The sequence below is a fragment of the Oncorhynchus mykiss genome, chromosome 20 (genome assembly GCF_057628025.1).
Source record: "Oncorhynchus mykiss isolate SJ-2025 chromosome 20, ASM5762802v1, whole genome shotgun sequence".
Classification (NCBI taxonomy): Eukaryota; Metazoa; Chordata; class Actinopteri; order Salmoniformes; family Salmonidae; genus Oncorhynchus; species Oncorhynchus mykiss.
Window position 1 is genome coordinate 30,379,778 of NC_143041.1, and position 23,556 is coordinate 30,403,333.

At 43.2% G+C, this 23,556-nt stretch overlaps 1 protein-coding gene across 1 annotated transcript in view; it reads left to right on the top strand.

Moving 5' to 3' along the window:
- si:ch211-216b21.2 (heparan sulfate glucosamine 3-O-sulfotransferase 3A1) overlaps positions 1-12,036 on the top strand; it is a 50,118-nt gene extending 38,082 nt beyond the window's left edge. Inside the window, exon 2 of the mRNA XM_021576254.3 lies at positions 9,970-12,036. Within this exon, the coding sequence (XP_021431929.3) occupies positions 9,970-10,591 (622 nt within the window). The 3' untranslated portion in view covers positions 10,592-12,036. The remainder of the gene's footprint in view (positions 1-9,969) is intronic.
- The last annotated feature ends 11,520 nt before the right edge of the window (positions 12,037-23,556 follow it).

Sequence of the window (23,556 nt, forward strand, 5' to 3'; positions counted from 1 at the left end):
CAGCCCAGTCCCAGTGCCTGGGGCGTTTGCTGGCCCCAGGGCCGGTTGAGGTGCTACATTGTTACCAGAGGGGTTGACAGAGCTGTAAAGTAGCAGGCCCAGCGAACAGGAGCAGGCAGACATACCAACACACACAGCAGTCAATTCTCTAAATCACTGCCCCCCCCCCCCCCCTCCCCAGCTCCATCCCCCTCCTGACCTCAGCTCGAGACCAGTGACCTGGAAAATGGCTGCTGAGCAGAGCTGCGGACATAGAGCCAAGCGCTTCCCCTCCTCTTCCCTCCCTGCAGACAGCAGAAATATTCAGCCAATTACCAGATGATTATCTGGTCACAACACCAGCCACGGCGGCCGGGTGGGAAACACTCTGGGAGTGGATGAGTGGATGTACAGCATGCTTGGCTGGCTGTCAGCCTCCCTCCACACTGGAAGGGAATAATTAATCAAAGGCTTCTACATGGGGAGAAGTGGACCTGGATGCCCACTCCACTAGCCTTTTGGCCATTATACCTCCATTGACATACATGTACAGATATAGGATCTTAATTTGACCTGTATTGTCGCAGCAAAATAATCCTACAGGTTTTGAACATTTAGGGCTTCCTAGTGGCGCAGGAGTCTAAGGCACTGCATCTCAGTGCAAGAGGCGTCACTACTGTTCCTGGTTTGAATCCAGGCTGAATCTCATTCGGCCATAGGGCTGCGAACAGTTGGCCCAGCGTCATCCGGGGTATGCTGTCATTGTAAAAAATAATTTGTTCTTAACTGACTTGCCTAGTTAAATAAAGGTTAAATAAAGTCCATAATATTGGTGGTTAGGCTATTAGCTGGTCAAAATGAGGCTACGTGAAACTGTAATACTGTAAATATAACTGTGTGTTAGAGCAGGTTTTCAATGAATTTTGTAAATCTCAGCAACAAAAGAATAATCAAAGTAAGATCCTACATCTGTAGAAGTAAATGAGGGATCCCCTTCTTCACAGGTCCCCAGACACACATTAATTTGGGCCAAATATTAGTCCCAGTCCAACCCCAGACCCTTTCATTCCCCAGCACCTTTCTGATTCATATGGGATAAAGCAGAGGAATTTGCTCACTTGCTAGTTTTGTTGTTTTGTTACATTGGATTGGGGAAACGAAAGCCGTGATGCATCAGACTCCTTGTGCCAAAGTACTCTTTTTATAGACAACCTTACAAAGGACTCATTGACTGATATAACAGGGAATGGTCCCCCCAATGAGTGTTGGCAGGCTACATTGCCTAGTTAGTAGAACCACATGAGTGTATTCTCTCAGAGTACAGTTTATATACCATGTTCTGTTGTACATACTGTACCTTCTCCATGAAAACAATGTTGGTTATTTGTTTGCACTCTCATAAATTTACCCCTCAACCTTTGTCATTTAACTTTTCGGATTTTGGGGCGACACCATAAATCGTCAATTTGCTTTCCACTTTCCGCTATATCTATGTTAGTTTTAGCATCAAAGTAAAAAAGGTTAGGCTTACATAATGTATATCTTTATTCAGTTCTGCTCTGTAGTCACGTTGTTTCACGAGCTGAAACCTGCTGCCTGTATGTCATGCATCAGTGTGTGTGAGTAGTCCTATTCTAGCAGCGCGAAGAAGACATCAAAGCAGCGCTGTGGAAGCACAGTAAATCTCAGGCACTTGGAAGGTGCCTCGTTCGTTACATCACCTAAGCTGACAATAAAGTTTCATTAGAAAGAACTGCATGCGGTTCCTGTTGGAATGGAAATAAATACTCTTGTATAGTCCACATAAATCAGAGCCGCTCTCTGCTCTCTTCCCTGGTCTCTCCTTTACCGTGGCCAACATGAGTAAAACATTTAAACGTGTTAACCCTCGCAAGGCTGCCGGCCCAGATGGCATCCCTAGCCGCGTCCTCAGACCCTGGGTCTCGACCGCACCCTGTGCAACTGGGTCCTGGACTTTCTGACAGGCCGCCCCCAAGTGGTGAGGGTAGGAAACAACATCTCCACCCCGCTGATCCTCAACACTGGGGCCCCACAAGGGTGCGTTCTCAGCCCTCTCTTGTACTCCCTGTTCAATCAAAAGTATTTAAAAAGCCCTTCTTACATCTGCTGATGTCACAAAGTGCTGTACAGAAACCCAGCCTAAAACCCCAAATAGCAAGCAATGCAGGTGTAGAAGCACTGTGGCTAGGAAAAACTCCTTGCTTGCTGTTTGGGGTATTAGGCTGGGTTTCTGTACAGCACTTTGAGATATCAGCTGATGTACGAAGGGCTATATAAATACATTTGATTTGATTTGGTTGTAGAGGGTGCAACAGGTCAGCACCTCAGGAGTAAATGTCAGTTGGCTTTTCATAGCCGATCATTCAGAGTATCTCTACCGCTCCTGCTGTCTCTAGAGAGTTGAAAACAGCAGGTCTGGGACAAGGTAGCACGTCCGGTGAACAGGTCAGGATTCCATAGCCGCAGGCAGAACAGTTGAAACTGGAGCAGCAGGGCCTCCCGGGTGGCGCAGTGGTTAAGGGTGCTGTACTGCAGCGCCAGCTGTGCCATCAGAGTTCCTGGGTTCGCGCCCAGGCTCTGTCGTAACCGGCCGCGACCGGGAAGTCCGTGAGGCGACGCACAATTGGCCTAGCGTCGTCCGGGTTAGGGAGGGATTGGTCGGTAGGGATCTCCTTGTCTCATCGCGCACCAGCGACTCCTGTGGCGGGCCGGGCGCAGTGCGCGCTAGCCAAGGTTGCCAGGTGCACGGTGTAGCCTCCTACACATTGGTGCAGCTGGCTTCCGGGTTGGATGCGCGCTGTGTTAAGAAGCAGTATGGCTGGTTGGGTTGTGTATCGGAGGACGCATGACTTTCAACCTTCGTCTCTCCCGAGCCCGTACGGGAGTTGTAGCAATGAGACAAGATAGTAGCTACTACAACAATTGGATACCACGAAATTGGGGAGAAAAAAAGGGGTAAAATTCAAAAAAAAAAAAACAACTGGAGCAGCAGCACGACCAGGTGGACTGGGGACAGCAAGGAGTCATCAGGACAGGTAGTCCTGAGGCATGGTGCTAGGTCTCAGGTCCTCCAAGAGAGAGAGAAAGAGAGAAAGAAAGAGAAAAGAGAGCGAGAGAGAGATAATTAGAGCGAGTATACTTAAATTCACACAGGACACCAGATAAGACAGGAGAAATACTCAGAGAAATATAACAGACTGACCCTAGCACCACAACAACACCACAAACTATTGCATTTTAAATACCGGAGGGGTCGGGAGACACTGTGGCCCCGTCCGACGATACCTCCGGACAGGGACAAATAGTCAGGATATAACCCCACCCTCTTTGCCAAAGTACAGCCCCCACACCACTAGAGGGATATCTTCAACCACCAACTTACCATCCTGAGACAAGGCCGAGTATTTCCCATGAAGATCTCCCCATGGCACGAACCCAAGGGGGGGCGCCAACGCAGACAGGAAAATCACGTCAGTGATTCAACCCACTCAAGTGACGCACCCCTCTTAGGGACGGCATGGAAGAGCACCAGTAAGCCAGTGACTCAGATCCTGTAATAAGGTTTGAGGCAGAGAATCCCAGTGGACAGAGGGGAACTGGCCAGGCAGAGCCAGCAAGGGCGGTTTGTTGCTCCAGTGCCTTTCCGTTCACCTTCACACTCCTGGGCCATGACTGCATGGCTTGATTACCAACCACGACGAGACGGCCTACAGGAAGGAGGTGAGGGCCCTTGGAGTGTGGTGTTTGTAAATTAACCTCTCACTCATCGTCAACAAAACAAAAGAGATGATCGTGGACTTCAGGAAACAGCAGAGGGAGCATCCCCCCCCATCCACATCGACGGGACAGTAGTGGAGAAGGTGGAAAGTTTTAAGTTCCTCGGCATACACATCACGGACAAACTGAAATGGTCCACCCACACAGACAGAGCCTCTTCAACCTCAGGAGGCTGAAGCAATTTGGCTTGTCTCCTAACTTTTACAGGTGCACAATCGAGAGCATCCTGTTCTGCTGTTTCACCACCTGGTACGGCAACTGCTCCGCCCACAACCGCAAGGCTCTCCAGTAGGTAGTGCGGTCTGCACAACGCATCACCGGGGGCAAACTACTTAGACTATTAGACAGCCATCACTAACACAGAGTGGCTGCTGCCAACATACAGACTCAAATCTCTGGCCACTTTAATAAATGTAATAAATTGATTTAATAAAGGTATCACTAGTCATTTAAAAAAACGCCACTTTAATAATGTCTACATATCCTACATTACTCACCTCATATGTATATACTGTAGTCTATACCATCTACTGCATCTTGCCTATGACCAATACAATTTGATTTGATTTGATTTATTGTCCTCCCAGACCTGTGAATGGATCTATCTGGGTTCAACTTCAAACTCTCTCCCCACTCAATCCTCAGTCTGCACTCCTTGGGAATACATTTAGAGATGTCTTTATTTCTTTAGAATTGCAGAGTCTATTTAAAATATAAATCCTCCTTACTCTGAAATATTCATGGAAGCCGAACATCTGGAAAGTTCTGCTTTGTAGAAGAAGAGGAACATGGTTATGGCTAATAGGTGTCTGTTCACATGACTATATTTGTTAGGGGACCTATACTATTCTTACTGTAATCACCACAAAGGTTGCATTCCAAATTCCCTTTTATTCCCTTTATATTACACTGTGCACTACTGTTGACCAGGGCTATTTGGGCTCAGGGTGCCATTATGGACAAACACCTATATCTGATGCTTCAGTTGAGGAGCTGGTGGATAACCTCAATGAACCACAGTCTCATTCCTGTACTCTGCACCTCCGAGGGGAGCAGACCATAAACCAGGGTGATAGCCCTGCCTGTAAAGGAGATGGACCAGAGATAATGTGAATGGAAAGAAAGCTTGTTCCCTGCAGTTTAGCCCCTCCTCCTTTCCCCCTTATCCCCCCTGATACAGCTGTAGGTGTGCTGCCTCACATTGACACTGAGAGGACTGGGGTCAGGTGTCAGTCAATGTTGGGGGTGCAGTGTGAATGTCAGAACACAGGAGAGCCTTGTAGCCCCCTACCCCCATCAACCACTTCCTTCTCGTGTTGGCTTACTTCTTGCCTTATCAACCCACTTCCTGTCTCTCTGTCTGTCACCATGGTAGCCCTGACCTTGTGACATGAGGCTGCCAGGTTAGAGTCACTCAGGATGCTCAGGCTCTTTTCCCTGGATGCATCTGCACTCCTGTACTTCTGTGCTGGGCCTAGAAAGGCAGAAGAGGCACCATAAACCATTGATTTCCACTTTAAAGATGCACTATGCAGAAATCTTTACACCAGTTCCTGGTTGCTAAAATTCTAATAGTTTTCCTAATTTCAGTTTATGTGACAAAACAAGCAAGTATCATGTGAAGAATCATTGCACCATATAAACCGTTGTGAAATATATTTTCCATAAAAAAATATTGTATTTTCAGCTGTTTGAAGCTGGTGTACAAAAACAAAAGTTAAGAACACAAAAACAAAACTTAAGAATGTGAAGCAAAGAAATAGTGCACATAGAACTGATCTACCACTTCTTAGACTTGTTTTCAATGAGAATGACAGATCTATAATACACATTTCTCTGTGAATTTGGTCAGGTCATCCAAAAAGTGACATATTGTAGCTTTAAAATGTCAGAATAGATTTTGAATTTGAACTACAAAAATGTCCATTAATTATAATCCACATAATAATTCACTTTTCCTTTTGCTGCAGGATTATTTTCCTGCTTTAGCAAACTAGCTCAAATTAAGTTCCTACATCTGTATAGATCTTGGCAGAAAATTTTAAACACATTTAGGTGGAACCCAGAAGACATTGCCCAAATTGAAGGTGGTAATGTTTTGTGTGAAACCAAATCCTCTGTTTTCAGACTGGATATTTACATCTACAGTACCAGTCAAACGTTTGAACACAACTACTCATTCCAGAGTTTTTCTTTATTTTTACTATTTTCTACATTGTAGGATAATAGTAAAGACATAACAACTATGAAATAACACATATGAAATCATGTAGAAACAAATCAAATATATTTGATATTTGAGATTCTTCAAAATAGCCACCCTTTGCCTTGATGACAGCACACTCTTGGCATTCTCTCAACCAGCTTCATGAGGTAGTCACCTGGAATGCATTTCTATTAACAGGTGTGCCTTGTTAAAAGTTAATTTGTGGAATTTCTTTCCTTTTCAATGCATTTGAGACATTCAGTTGTGTTATGGCAAGGTAGAGGTGGTATGCAGAAATAGACCTATTTGGTAAAAGACCAAGTACATATTATGGCAAAAACAGCTCAAATAAGCAAAAAGAAATGACAGTCCATCATTACTTTATGACATGAAGGTCAGTCATTCCGGAAAATTTCAAGAACTTTGAAAGTTTCTTCAAGTGCAGTCACAAAAACCATCAAGCGCTATGATGAAACTGGCTCTCATGAGGACCGCAACAGGAAAGGAAGACCCAGAGTTATTAGAGTTCATTAGAGTTACCAGCCTCAGAAATCGGCAATTAACTGCACCTCTGTGCCTGTTATCAAAGGGTGGCTACTTTGAAGAATCTCAACATATTTTGATTTGTTTAACACTTTTTTGGTTACTACATGATTTCATATGTGTTATTTCATAGTTTATATGTCTTTACTATTATTCTACAATGTAGAAAATAGTACAAATAAAGAAAAACTCTTGAATGAGTAGGTGTGTCCAAAATTTGGACTAGTACTGTATATCTACTTTTCCAGTATAAGTGCAAGAAGAAAATCTTGGAGAGAAGCATAATTGCGTAGTAAATTCATCCAGTACACAGTCTGACAGTTGGCGTCTCTCAGAAGCCCTCTCCCTCTGAGAAACACATATCTCTAGTTGCACCTCAGATGCCTCTTGTCTCGTTTAGCTGCATGGAGGTTAAACGGAGCATGATTGTTTACCTGCGTATACGTGAGGCAGACGGTGGTGCCCATCTCATTAGGAAAAGGACAAGTTTGTTGGCGGTGGACAGCTGTGTATTTTTTATTTTGTTCAACATGGTGGTAGCTGAGGCCTATTTGCTGCTATTTCTCGCTTTATAAAGAGCCTGAGATTGAAAAGATGAGTAGCCTAACCCTCATTCTGTCCTCCTCTCCTCTCATTCTCCCTCTCCTCCTCTCCTACTCCCCTCCTCCCCATTCTGACCTGCCAGGGGACCTGAGAGAGGCTCAGCCCTCCTCCCTCCCCTCATACAGCTCAGTAGTTCTGTCACGGCCAGTAAACTGCGTCTGCCATGGGAGCAGCGCGGGTAGGCGACTTTGTCAGCACACACACACACACACACATACACTGGGCTTTAAGCAGAATTGCACCAGCAGAGAGATAGAGAGAGCTAGGATAAATAATTGAAGTGTGCATTCTGTACTTTGGTGAATTTTAAAGCTGTATTCTGCAGAGGCTGTAAATGTCGGGGAGAAGGAGACGTTAATGATTCATGGGCTGCTTTTATCTGCTTTGGTTCAGGTCACTGTCCTGAAGGAACTCAGGGCATCGGGGAGAGGGGGAGAGGCAGGAAAGGTGGGGTGTCATGACCGAAAAGATTAGCCTGTTTCTCGCCTCAGTGTGTTTGTGTGTGTGTCAGTTCTCAGTGAAAAACGCGCCCGCACAGATGACATTTTTGCCAAAGAAAACGTTAAACCAAATATTATGGCTGAGCTGCCTGCCCAGTTGAACTTTTTTGCTATAAATATTTGAGGTGAAATTTATGGATATTTTTTTATCACAGGGATTTAATTTCCGAAAATGTATTCCAAATGATGGAATAGGGTGCCATTTGGACACACCCCTATAGTCCAACACATTTAGGAACATGTGCCTTTCTGACTGCTTTGATTACTATGTTTCTGCTATACCTTTATTTAACTAGGCAAGTCAGTTAATTAAGAACAAATTCTTATTTTCAATGACCACCTAGGAACAGTGGGTTAACTGCCTGTTCAGGGGCAGAACAACAGATTTGTACCTTGTCAGCTCGGGGATTTGAACTTGCAACCTTTCAGTTACTAGTCCAACGCTCAAACCACTAGGCTACTCTGCCGCACATAAGACTTCTCTTTTCCAAATGAAGTGTCCAATAAATGTGATATTGAAACAAAAACATAACAATTATCACAATGTTATGCGTTCCAATTCTAACACTTGTAATTTCTCAATATCTAATGAATAACAACATGTGGATATATCCAGACAGCAATGAATCAAATCGTGGTTCTAAAATACTCTATTAGATGTCGTTCCATTCTCTGATTCAGGTTAGCTTTATAAGCATATTGTTCCACTGCTGCTTTTCACAAAAGAAGAATAGTTTTTTCCCGCTGAGGAAATGTTGTTAGCATAGGTTTAATATGTTGTTGTTGTTTTTTTACTAGCGATACAGTACGCTTTATTGGGATTAACATGGGTAACCGGATCCCGGGACTGTCAAATGAAATGACAGAACCTGGGAAATTAGGCCCTTCAAATGTTTTCCACCAATGTCACACTAATGCAATTCCACAAAATACATAACATGCACGGCAGCAGATTAGCCAAAATGTTATAACATTATCCTAGCAGGTTGTTTGCATAGAAGCATTTAGCCTAGCATATTTACTTCACACAAAGTCACCATTAAGTCAAAGCACTCGTGTAATTGACACTCAAGGACTGCACACACGACCCAAATGCAATTAATAAACCCTGCAGGGAAACCTAGAGTATAGACTATAAACGTGTGTGCCTCTTTGAGCAGTCATTTTGACTCTTCAGACAGTCACACATTTGATAGGCCTACGCACAATTCACTACATAGGCATCTCTGTCACAGACATTCAATCTGTTAAGTGTTAACAACTCAGAGAGGCATGAGGGAAAATTCAACTTTCCTTTCCTAGAGCTATTGCTATATCCAGTCCCATTCCCACTGAAATCCAAAATCCTGACTCCTGTCTCGCTTGAAAATTCCTAACTTTATTCTGTAATCCATAGTTTGCAATGCATTATCAACGCACGTCTCTCGCCTATGTATGTCAAAATACCGGTATAACGTGTCCCCCGATTCTCTGCGATGTCTCTAAGGCCAGTTTGCTGCCCATATGAGAGCTTCGGTACAGAATGTGTGGTCAACAAACGGGATGATAGTACAGTAGATATGGATTTTTTTTTTTTAAACAGTTGGTATAGTTTAAGATACCTTAAACTATTTCCTCTCTTCATATCCTCGTTTTTCATGAGCTGATCTGCTATCTGTATAGATCATCAACTCGATTTTGCCAAATATAGGAGATATTCTGTCATTCGTTGAAGGAGGTCGTCTAGCAAGCTTGGCAACTTTGGTCATTTGACTTTAGTTTGACTGACGTTACAATGTTTGTATGATTTGACAACGCTATACTCGGGGTGCGCTCTGTGTCGAGATAGCCTACTGCTAAAATGTTTTATTTGATTTAACCTCTATTTAACTAGGCATGCGCTGAATTATTTAAGGAAGATGATAAAGCTTGGATTTTATGAACGGCCTGTTTAGCAATTCACAACACTGACATTTGCGATCAAAGATAGTTACTCTATCATTACAAAATATTTGTATTTTCTCTGAAGATCTCTGGGTTTCCGTAGCCCTTTGGCTGCATTGGGAAACACTTGGAGAGACATCCGTTCCCTCGCTCTACACAACTGCCAATACTCTCAGAGAAGTGGTTGAGCGTAGGTGCTGATGTGATGCTGTACATTCCACCCTTGCTTCTCTAGCTAGTCGTAAAGCTTGCCAACATACTATAGCCGCCTGCTAAGGAATAAAGTGTTACATGTGTTTTGTATTTTCTCAGTCTCACATTTGGTGTGTTTTGAGCTGTGTTATCATTGTCAAAGTTTATATGTAGTCATTAATTTGCTTCTTATCCTATCCGTTTCTTCTCCACTCCTCTCCTCAGGGAGCTGATGCCCAAGACCCTGGAGGGCCAGATCACCATGGAGAAGACCCCCAGCTACTTTGTGACCAGAGAGGCCCCGGCCCGGATCTCCGCCATGTCCCGGGACACCAAGCTTATTGTGGTGGTGCGGGACCCCGTCACCAGGGCCATCTCTGACTACACGCAGACGCTGTCCAAGAAGCCCGACATTCCCACCTTTGAGAGCCTGACCTTCAAAAACAGGACTACGGGGCTCATCGACACATCCTGGAGCGCCATCCAGATCGGCATCTATGCCAAGCACCTGGATAACTGGCTGCAGTACTTCCCCATGGGTCAGATCCTGTTTGTGAGCGGAGAGCGTCTGATAAGCGACCCTGCCGGAGAGCTGGGCCGGGTGCAGGACTTCCTGGGACTCAAGAGGATCATCACTGACAAACACTTCTACTTCAACCAGACCAAGGGCTTCCCCTGCCTCAAGAAGGCTGAGGGCAGCAGCAAGCCCCACTGCCTGGGCAAAACCAAAGGGCGGACCCACCCCAACATCCACCCAGAGGTGGTGCAGAGGCTACGGGACTTCTACAGACCTTTCAACATGAAGTTCTACCAGATGACTGGACAGATATTTGGTTGGGACGATTGACTGGGCCTCAAGTACTGGATGCTCAGTGGAGAACACTGAGGACTATTGACACTACCAAATTACTGTGCGACATCCACAATACTAAGCCTAGAAGCAATATTTGTCAATGAGAGAGAAGTAGCCTAATCTGCTCTTACTGGTAAGCCAGATATTCAATATGTTTCACCCTGTTACGTATTCCTCTATCTGAACTGCCTCAAAACAAGTATCAGCAGCCTACAAGATGCTGGTTGAATAAAATGCATAGAGCTGGATTGTCCCTCATAGAACATGTGGTGGTTCCAATACAGAAAGATACTGTAGGTACTGTCTCTACATCTCTACAAGGTTTTACCAGCACTATCAGAGTGAAGTGTTTTCTGTTTGGAACCTTCCAGTGCTGCAAAAGACAAATATGCAGTCGTGTTACTGAAATGTTTTTTGAAATGGCACAGAGAGACGTTCGATATACAGTCTTGTCTGAGTGGTTCTATGCCATACTTTAAAGCAAACCTAGCCGCTTTGCATTTTTTCTAGAAAATATTGAAAAAAATAAATACATGTTATTTATTTAAGATGATGTACACATGCAGTATATAATATACATATTTTGAATAACTTTCTTCACTGATAATATTATTTCATATTATGTTGTATATGCCTCTAGAGAGTTACATTTGTTTTATACTGTACAACATATTTTTTGCTTTATCAAGTTATTCATTTTAATTTGTATATTCTTTACATTACATTGATGCGGTTACTACACCCTTTCCCGCTGAGCTTGCAATTCCAATCCTGTGAGGGTTTGTTATTCCGAGGGTAGTTTCCCCACATTCATTTAATGGAGTTAATTGAATTACAGTGTAGCGCGAGAGACAGAGCAAAGATAGCACTTACTGGATGTGTCCAATGGCACCCTATTCCCTACACAGTGCACTACTTTTGACCTGGGCCCATAGGGATTAGGGTGCCATTTGGATGGATAATCAGTCAGCTGTTGTATCATCAACAGCAACTCCTCAACTAATGTTATAACGAGACCTCCAGTGGGCCTATCCAAATGATTCCTCAAATTTCCTCTTCGACATGCCTCCTTGTGAACTGAATACAGTTGATGTCAGTCTGCCTTCCTTGCCTCGGAGGCATCCGTGGATGGCGGTCTCTCTCTCTGTGTTAAGAAGAGCTATAGCACAATGGTGAAGTTGTGTTTCTGATTTATATCTGCCTGGTTGTATTGTAAGCTTCCAAAAGATCCTCTCCTCTCTCAAAGCAGATGTGCCTCAAAGGGACACTTAATCATGGTCAGTGTTTTCTATAGGAGTTCAGTGGGAAACATAAACCTTTTATGCAATCTGCCATCCGTCTTTATCATACATACATACTGTTATGGTTTTGTCTATTTAATTTGAATTCATGTTGGATTGATTAAGCACACTTTTAATAAAAGATAACAGTTATATAAACATCTGGTGAGTGACATTTCTGAAATCCTGATCCTTTTTATCATCACCATTCTGCCTGTTCTTATGCTTTAAAACAGGTATTCAATGGACTAAAGTGCATGCAGATTTATTCCTATGAGGTTGCAGTGTTAAAGTAATGTACTGTAGCTTCAAAGTGATGTGGAGTAAAGCCTCATTTACACAGTACGCAGCACAAGAACAACAACTAGCTACCCAAAATGACGATCCTGCATAGATTCATAGCTAAATACAGTATGTGATTAGCCATTCAGTTATAAACTTGACACAAGTAGGCATGCAGGATTGCCATTTTGTGAAGCCAATTGAGTTCCTGCACAGTGTACATACATACAGAGGGCATAAATGAGGCTTAACAGATTTTTTGAAAAACCTGACTTTGTTGACTTGTGTGAGGCGAAACAATAATGAGTGGTGTATGTGGTGCGTTACGAGGTAGTTGAGGTAATTGTAATGACTGGGAACCCCCCTACTATGTTGTGTAGAATATCCACATCTCAGGGAATCATTCGTGAGCTAGTGATGTTAGAAGGCCCGAATGTCTGGCAAATATCAAAACTCACGCCAACTTTACCACGGTTTTGCACCTAGATTTTCGCTTCAGATGTTTTTATCTGCTCTACCACGCACCTGTCTGGTAAGGTTGAACACCTACTCTCCTACTCAGCCTCCCGAAGTAAAAGCTCAGCCCAAGTGGGTGTGACACCTACTCCCGTTGCCTGCTGCACTGCTGCTTGGATCCCACCCGGCGGGCTGTTCCCTGTCTGCCCTGGCCTGTCTCCCCCTGTCTGGTACAGGTACCCCCGCCACACTCCCCCATCTCTCCATAGCTTACGCTGGCCTCCAGCCACACGCACACACACACACACACACACACCGCAGACTTTTGACTGATATGAATTTTATGTTGGGTAATTAACTTGTGTAGGCTAGTTAACTTATTACGTGAGCTTATTCAGAAACACTTTAACTAACTACTTTAGGCCAACTATGTATTTATTTTATCTCACTTTTATAGCCTACTGGACTCATAGAGAGCTACTCTCTCAAGTTATCTTGTTGGGACAAGTGCTTTTTTGAACAATGGCTAGCCCCAAGTTGTTTTATTCTTTTCTTGTGATTTCTACTATTTGCCCTATGACTCCCAACCATAGAATGATGCGTCCTTTATTTAAAGAGGGTGATCAAGCTGATCCTAACTGATGTAAGCCAATTCATATCTTGCCCTGTTTATCAAGTGTTATAATCAACTGTGAATTAATAATCAACTGACTGGCTTTCTTGATGTCTATAGTATTCTCTTTGGTATGCAATCTGGTTTCCTAAACCTAAATGTCCTAATGATGTCACCATTGCCCTTGATTCTAAGCAATGTTGTGCTGCTATTTTTATTGATTTGCCCAAAGCTTTTGATATGGTAGACCATTCCATTCTTGTGGGCCGGCTAAGGAGTATTGTTGTCTCTGAGGGGTCTTTGGCCTATTTTGCTAACTACCTCTCTCAAAGAGTGCAGTATATATATATATAGTCAGTCAATCTGCTGTCTCAGCCACTGCCTATCACCAAGGGATTACCCCAAGGCTCGATCATAGGTCCCACACTCTTCTCAATTTACATCAACAACATAGCTCAAATAGCTCTCTCATTCATTTATATGCAGATGATACAGTCTTATACTCAGCTGGCCCCTCCCCGGATTTTGTGTTAAACGCTCTACAACAAAGCTTTCTTAGTGTCCAACAAGCTTTCTCTGCCATTAACCTTGATCTGAACACCTCCAAAACAAAGGTCATGTTCTGTTCTGCCAGTTACATTCTGTTAAAAGTCCCCAAAACACACACATCCCTGGGTCGTTCCTCTTTTCAGTTCGCTGCAGCTAGTGACTGGAACAAGCTGCAAAAACCACTCAAACTGGACAGTTTTATCTCCATCTCTACATTCAAAGGATCAATCATGGACACTCATACTGACACTTGTGGCTGCTTCGGATGAGGTGTTGTTGTCTCTACCTTTTTGCCCTTTGTGTTGTTGTCTGTGCCCAAAAATGTTTGTACCATGTTTGTTCTGCTACCATGTTGTGCTGCTGCCATGTTGTGTTGCTACCGTGTTGTGGTCATGTTGTGTTGCTGCCATGCTGTGTTGTTGTCTCAGGTCTCTCTTTATGTAGTGTTGTGGTGTCTTTCTTGTCGTGATGTGAGTTTTGTCCTACATTTGCATTTTTAATCCCAGCCCCTGTCCCCACAGGAGGCCTTTTGCCTTTTGATAGGCCGTCATTGGAAATACGAATTTGTTCTTAACTGACTTGCGTAGTTAAATAAAGGTTAAATCAAAATGTAATAAAAATAATATGAACATTGGAGTGCTGTTGATCTCTCCCTGTCTCTCCCACCGTACAGTACGTACAAACACAGTAGCTAATAGCCCCTCTCCCATCTCCCCCATTACACTTTCTCTTGTTGTCTCTGCTTATCTCTACCAAGCTTTCAGGACAGAATGTCAAAAGAGGGTTCAAGTATGCTAAAAGATGCTTTCTATCTAAAAGCCTTATTTTTGGACTGCGGCGTCCCTTGCGGGGTGAGGACTGAGGACCTAGTCCAAAGGGCTTGTAGAGCACAGCCTTAAGGGTGTGGTGACTGCACTCCTCATGTCCCCTGGCTCTGAAACGCTGAGTGTGAACTGGTTGCTAATGTGTGTGGGTTAAGAGGGTGCACTGGCAACCACAGATGACGCTCCAGGGAAGGAAGGTTTTGTCTTCTCTCAAGAGAGACACTAGCCACTCTATATCGCTTGGTACCCTCACTTATTTGAGTTCCTCTAGAATTTAGACCTTGGGGTTGATTCAGTCATTATCGCAGAAGATCCTTTGAAATATAAAGGTAATTCCCGATTGAGCCGACATATTCAGTGTTTACCGTGAATGCAGTCTCCGCGAACGCGGGAACATTATCTTTAAATTACACTATAGCGCGGATCTTCTGCGATGCGGATTGAAACTAGGCCATTCTCTCTTTCTGTCACGAGAATTATGTTCTCAATGTTCATAAACCCAATTGAATTAATTACTCAGCCCGAAACCCAGAATTTGTAAGAAACTGGTTGAAATGAATCAGATGGAGGCCCAGTCAGAAAGTGTATCTACAAGAGCGCGCTAGCCTGTTGTACAAAACAATAAATTTTATACTGGCTTCTCACGCACACCTTCACACAAACATACGCCCACACATTCACACAAACATATGCACACACATTCACACAAACATATGCACACACATTCACACAAACATACGCACACACATACTTCCACACAAAAGACAAGGTATCCAACGCACATACTGTCTCACTACCCAGCCGAGTCCCGTTCTCTCCCAAATCTTGAGTCAGGTCAGCACCGAATATTGCTCAGACAGTCTGTGCTCAAGACACTATAATAGACAGATTGTTTGACTAACTAAAAGTACACGCATCATTAATTATAACTTTATGATTCTAGTCAATATCTACAATTATATGGTTTCTGAGTGGAGTATTCTAATCATTCCTTTGAAGCTATATATTCCATCAACACATCCACCCTTAATGATGAAATAATACACACTGATACCTCATATACTATATGGAAACATAAATGGTATCCAAGAACAATTCAAACCAATACATGTATGTACATTCGATATCCATCCATGACTGTTATAGGCTATATCCAATCATAGCACTTCCTGTTAGGATTTTTATTACAATCTTCATAAAAATACGGTCTTAACCCTCAAAAACAGTCTCATCCAACATGGGCTCCTCGTAGTTAAAAGAAAGAACCATCTTCTAGGCCTGGAGGCCCATATTTGTCATCACGGAGTGTGGTGTCAAGAAAATAACCTCACACTCAACGTCAACAAAACTAAGGAGATGATTGTGGACTTCAGGAAACAGCAGAGGGAACACCCCCCTATCCACATCGATGGAACAGTAGTGGAGAGGGTAGCAAGTTTTAAGTTCCTCGGCATACACATCACAGACAAACTGAATTGGTCCACTCACACAGACAGCATCGTGAAGAAGGCGCAGCAGCACCTCTTCAACCTCAGGAGTCTGAAGAAATTCGGTTTGTCACCAAAAGCACTCACAAACTTCTACAGATGCACAATCGAGAGCATCCTGGCGGGCTGTATCACCGCCTGGTATGGCAACTGCTCCGCCCACAACCGTAAGGCTCTCCAGAGGGTAGTGAGGTCTGCACAACGCATCACCGGGGGCAAACTACCTGCCCTCCAGGACACCTACACCACCCGATGTTACAGGACGGCCATAAAGATCATCAAGGACATCAACCACCCGAGCCACTGCCTGTTCACCCCGCTATCATCCAGAAGGCGAGGTCAGTACAGGTGCATCAAAGCTGGGACCGAGAGACTGAAAAACAGCTTCTATCTCAAGGCCATCAGAATGTTAAACAGCCACCACTAACATTGAGTGGCTGCTGCCAACACACTGACACTCAACTTCAGCCACTTTAATAATGGGAATTGATGGGAAATGATGTAAATATATCACTAGCCACTTTAAACAATGCTACCTTATATAATGTTACTTACCCTACATTATTCATCTCATATGCATACGTATATACTGTACTCTATATCATCGACTGCATCCTTATGTAATACATGTATCACTAGCCACTTTAACTATGCCACTTTGTTTACATACTCACCTCATGTATATACTGTACTCGATACCATCTACTGTATCCTGCCTATGCTGTCTGTACCATCACTCATTCATATATCCTTATGTACATATTCTTTATCCCCTTACACTGTGTATAAGACAGTAGTTTTGGAATTGTTAGTTAGATTACTTGTTGGTTATTACTGCATTGTCGGAACTAGAAGCACAAGCATTTCGCTACACTCGCATTAACATCTGCTAACCATGTGTATGTGACAAATACAATTTGATTTGATTTGATCTTCCATTTCCCAAACACACTATCAAATCAATTTGTTAGAGCATCATCCCCCCAGAGTTCTCTGCCAATTCGTGAGCTAATGTAGTTAAACATCATACTGGCCTTGGTCACTGATCCGTCTGGAGCTGCGTTATCGGGGATGAAAGAACAACATTCGGCTCCGAATATCACACACACCCCACCCTTTTCTGCCAGTAACACATCCAATGCTATTCTATTCTGCTAAACCTTTTATCGCGTCTCTAGTATAGTTGATGAAACGCTGTTGGTTATAGTAGATATCATTGATTCAATCTACATTTATATTGCGAGTTGACCACCAGAAGATGCCTGATTCCAAGCCAGCCCATATCTGATTCCAAGCCAGCCCATATCTGATTCCAAGCCAGCCCATATCTGATTCCAAGCCAGCCCATATCTGATTCCTAGCTTTGAACTCATCAGGTACCCCCCTTGGAATTCCAATGCTATCAATGTAAACTCTATTGTCAAAAGATCCTGACGGAGCACTCCTTCTCTCTCTTCTACCTGGCTCTAGGTCTTTGTGTTGGATAAGGGTGAAGGGCATGCCTAACGGCACTAGTGCACAACTACCGGTCCAATTGGTAGGCAGGTTAGGCCACAGCCTCACACCTCCACAAACCACCAGACATCCGCTCTAGGCCTTTTTATCTTACTAAAGTCCTCGGACCTCAACCACCCAGTCAGGTCCCTCATTGTCTTGTCGGTTGTAACGTTCTCTGTCCTATTGCATGTTCTTACTTCCCCTACGTCCCATCCATGTGTGATGTATCGAATCATACAATAATAATGTCCTCCTGTATCTGTGAAAGGGGGAAATCTGGATGTAATGGGAACATGGGGATACAGATAATGCAGATCAATGCAACTGTCATTGTCTGGCTTCCCTGCCTTCATGAACAACTTTACCATACAGGCCATTCCCCTGGGTGTATCAATTCCATCAAATGGAAAGGGAATGGTTGTCAACTGAGGCTTTGCTGTGGCGCAGGCATAACATTCTTCTTTCGCTACTGATCTGGCTGAATACTGAATCCATTCTAACCATAGGTTAGAATCCCCATAACCAGTTTCCACCTCAATCACTTCCTTAAAATCTTTCATCTGCACTATCCGCACCGGCCCTTGGCTCTGGATCTGTTTTGTCAGGGGCTCTGCTTGTATTCTGGCTGACTATAGAGCTATCACCTGCCCTAACTTCTTCTACCCGGAATGGGTACTATGGTGTCCACCAAAACCCAATCAAACCCAACATAGATCCTCCTTCTTTGCGGTTTTTAACGGTAATTCGTACCTTTATGCAATACTTCTCTCGCTCCGAATTGCAGTCAAAAACCCTCACCTTCACTATTTACCACCTCCTTCCATACTTTGGAAGCGGATTCATATAGCCCTCTCTCTCTGTGTGGGCTATGACCTGCTTCCATGAACTACACAGGGACCCGCACAGATATCTTCCATAATGGCTCATAGTCCTAGACTGCCAAGGAGTCAGAGACCCCATTTGGTCTACATAGACCTCCACTGTGACATCCTTCCCAATTTCCACTCTCACTTCCTGTTTATCCAGATCAAGTGATCTCTTATGCTTGGTTAATACAAACTCCTCATCATCTAAACTATGGGTCAAGTTACCACCTTCTGCATTCTCAGGATGGGTCATGGTGTATTTAGGAATATTGCTCCCACAATAAGACAGCTCAGACCAATCACCACTCCTGTAAAGCCCCACCCTTTCCCGGAGAACATATCCTTAGCTAGAGGCCAGCCCATACTTTCACTTCTATGAACGCACACAGGGAGGATGGGGCGGGGTCAGGGAATCTTCATTAGAGAGGTAACCCCCGAACCCTATTTCCATCGGTTCTTCTCCTAACTCTGTGATTGTTCGACAGTGTCATGTGTCTTACCCTCTTGCAATTTGTGATATGAAACCAGGTAGCTTTTTCAGCTATCCTCACCGCGAAGGCTGTCACCAGGAGTACTTGGTATGGCCCCTCTCAACGGGGCTGCTTCGCATCTATTCTCCTCAGGGACTGGATTGAGTGAATCACCTTCTCCTGTAATTCACCTGTACGGCATAAAATCTTGGACATATGGGCTTGGTTAACAAATAGTATTTTCATGTGTTCTGCTAGTATATCTTCAACTTCTATGCCTATTTATTACAACAACAAAAAAATTCACTATTTAATGTCCAATAGGCCACAAAGTGTCCTATCCGAGGCCCCTCCTAGGCCACAACTATCTAGCCCCTCCTAGGCCACAACCACCTAGCCCCTCCTAGAATTATATGGTTTCTGAGTGGAGTTTTCTAATCATTCCTTTAAAGCTATAAATTCCATCAACACGTCTCTCTCTCTTTCCCTCTCTCTTTCTTTCCCTCTTTCTCTCTCTCTTTCTCACTTTCTCCTGCTTTCCCTCTCTCACTCTCTCTCTCTCTTTCTCTCTCTGCTACCATTTCTCTTCAATTTTGTCTCCAAATGCATTTGTTTTCATATGCATAAGGAATCTCAGCATCACAGCATTACTTCTACCTCTTCTCCTGCGCCACTAGATGTTACAGTTGTTAATAACCCCTTAGTAGTTACACCTTCAAGTCACTTCTGATTTAGATGAATATATAATGAAAGCATATCACTGTCTGACCCTGTGGGAACCATTTAGCAGATGTGAGCAATTCTCTCGACATCAAAGCGTATGACTAAAGTTGGGAAGTTAAACCGTGTTGATCGTCATTGAAGAAGACCTGAAAGTCTAAAAGACCTAAAGGCACAGGTTATTTTTCGAGCAGATGATCGGGGGGCCGGAACATAATTACAAATCATTTGTAGACTGTAAATTGACTACAAAAAGCTCAACCCGATATGATGTTTGACTAAAACATTATCATTTCAAACCTTGCTTACATTTGCATACTATCACATCTCTCTATCATAACTGGGAATGCCTGGGACAGATTTCCAAAATTAAAATCACTTGGATATGATTTCCTGGTGTTTTTACCATTTGTCATGTCCACCAATGAAAATGTTCCTAATTGGGGGGACAAATAAAACCATCCACAGGCCAAATTTGGCCCATGTGCCATCAGTTGGGGAACCCTAATTTAGATCATTAACGTTCTGGATGTTGTTTGTTATTCCTCTCTTACTGGATCAGCGAGCCTCTTCAGAGAAGTTTATCAGGGAAATAAACTGAATTGCATCCCAAATAGCACCCTATTGCCTACATAGTGCATTACTTTTGACCAGATCCATATGTCAACGTAGTGCACTATATAGAGAATAGGGTGCCATTTGGGGCACATATCCATGTTCCTGTCTCTCTCTGAAAGGAGTGAGAGGGTAACGAAGGAGGAAATGAAAGCGTAACATCTTCTGTGGAACAAATAGCACCCTATTACATAGTGCACTACTCTTGACCAAAGATCTATGGGCCCTGGTCAAAATCAGTGCACTGTGTACATCTAACATCTATACAGACTGACAGAGACAGACCAGGTCAGAGAATATTCAGCTCAACATCAATAGCAGCACGAACAGAGAGAAATAAAGACCACTGTTTGACCGCATGTGGTTTATTGAAAAACAGACAGAAAGAGAGATGCTGTTGAAAAAGAAAAGCATTTCTGTTTTATTATCCTTCTCTCCTTCTCACTCTGACCTTCTCACTATCCCTCTGTCTTTCTCTTTTTCTCTTTCTCTAACATACACACCCCACACTCCAAGCACACACACCATCTCTCTTCTCCCCACCATCTGTCTGTGTCTGTGCATGCCAGGGCAGCAGCTGGTGTGTTGAAGTACCTGCACAGAGTCACCTGTGCACAATTAACCCTCCCTCTATCCCCAGAGCCCCCAGAACTCGGAGTAAGACACCCGCCCCTCTCAGCCTCTCTGATCACCCAAACGCTCCACTATCCGCACGCACAGAGTCTGTTTCTCCATACAACAGAGCAGAAACAGTCCAGCCTCCCCAGAAAAATGGGTTCCTGCGTGTGGCGCTCCATTGAAATACGTGCCGGGGGCATCAGATATGCCACGCCACGCCACCACACATAAACTGATGAGACAGGCGGATCAGAGAACAGCCCTTTGAAGGATGGAGGAGAGACTGTCGTGGTGGTCTGAATGGGAGAGGCACACACACAGGGATATGTACGCACACGCAGACACGCACACACAGTGCAATAGTCACCGCCACACAGCTTGGTCCTGCCCCACAGAGGACATGGAGGAGATCAGCCCTCTGTTTTCTCTGGATGTCAGGAAAGAGCCCCTAAATCCTTTTAATAGTCTGAGCAAATATCTGTGTGAGGCATGCTCCAGACCCAGCATTAATAAAAACAGCAAGGGACTGAGGGTCCTACAGTACCTACAGGGTTCTGTTCTGTTTTCTCTGTTCTGTTCTCTTTGGTGTTTCTGTGTCCCATATAGCACCATAGTCCCTTTATAGGTCACTACTTTTTATGGGTCCTGGTCAAAAGTAGTGCACTCTAAAGGGAATATGGCGCCATTTGGGACTAAGCCTCTGTCTGAAGGACCAGGGCCCAGTTTCCCGATAGCGATAGAACTTAGGCTTACGAGTGTTTTGACGATGCATTTTTCCACGCACAGAGAATGGTCGCTAACTGTGTCGTTGGAGAATTTTTCGATACTGATAGGATCGAAAGAAAGGGAGCGCTGCTCTCGGATCAGCTTTCTCCATTCAAATCTGACCTTAACATTATAGTTATTTCGCAATACTGACGACGGATCATCTCCAAGAGAGATATAACCACCTACAGCTGCAAATATTGAGGGGACTTATTTTAATGCTTACCCAATTAAAATGCACTAAATCACGGATTTGGCACACATGTTTGGCTACACATCATGAAATGTATTGAGAGAAATTACAGAGAGTAGCCTACAAGTAGCAACATAGATCTCAAATGACTGAACAGGAAATGTATTTCAATAAGATTGAATAAATATGCCTATAGCCTACTGTTTACATTTGAATTCCTTCATCCTGGTTTTCATTTGAATCCTCTTTTTATATGTCAATAGTTTGTATCAATTGCAAAGACATTGGCAGCTTTGCATTTGTAATAAAAAGCATGAGCTGCTGCACACCCATAGAAAATTATTTTGTGTAGAAAATCAAATCAAATCAAATGTTATTTGTCACATACACGTGTTTAGCAGATGTTATTGCGGGTGTAGCAAAATGCTTGTGTTTCTAGCTCCAACCGTGCAGTAATATCTAACAAGTAATATCTAACAATACACACAATCTAAAGTAAAGGAATGGAATTAAGAATATATAAATATTTGGATGAGTAATGTCAGAGTGGCATAGACTAAGATACAGTAGAATAGTATACAACACAGTATATACATACGAGATGAGTAATGTCAGAGCAGCATAGACTAAGATACAGTAGAATAGTATCGAACACAGTATATACATATGAGATGAGTAATGTCAGAGCAGCATAGACTAAGATACAGTAGAATAGTATAGAACACAGTATATACATATGAGATGAGTAATGTCAGAGCAGCATAGACTAAGATACAGTAGAATAGTATAGAACACAGTATATACATACGAGATGAGTAATGTCAGAGCAGCATAGACTAAGATACTGTAGAATAGTATAGAACACAGTATATACATATGAGATGAGTAATGTCAGAGCAGCATAGACTAAGATACAGTAGAATAGTATAGAACACAGTATATACATATGAGATGAGTAATGTCAGAGCGGCATAGACTAAGATACTGTAGAATAGTATAGAACACAGTTTATACATATGAGATGAGTAATGTCAGAGCGGCATAGACTAAGATACTGTAGAATAGTATAGAACACAGTATATACATATGAGATGAGTAATGTCAGAGCAGCATAGACTAAGATACAGTAGAATAGTATTTAACACAGTATATACATATGAGATGAGTAATGTCAAAGCGGCATAGACTAAGATACAGTAGAATAGTATAGAACACAGTATATACATATGAGATGAGTAATGTCAGAGCAGCATAGACTAAGATACTGTAGAATAGTATAGAACACAGTATATACATATAAGATGAGTAATGTCAGAGCAGCATAGACTAAGATACAGTAGAATAGTATAGAACACAGTATATACATATGAGAAGAGTAATGTCAGAGCGGCATAGACTAAGATACAGTAGAATAGTCTAGAACACAGTATATACATATGAGGTGAGTGCAAAATATGTAAACATTATTAAAGTGACTAGTGTTCCAATTATTAAAGTAGCCAGGGATTTCAAGTCTGTGTATTCAGGGCAACAGCTTCTAATGTGCTAGTGATGGTTATTTAACAGTCTGATGGCCTTGAGATAGAAGCTGTTTTTCAGTCTCACAGACCCAGCTTTGATGCACCTGCACTGACCTCGCCTTCTGGATGATAGCGGGGTGAACAGGAAGTGGCTTGGGTGGTTGTTGTCCTTGATAATATTTTTGGCCTTCCTGTGACATCGGG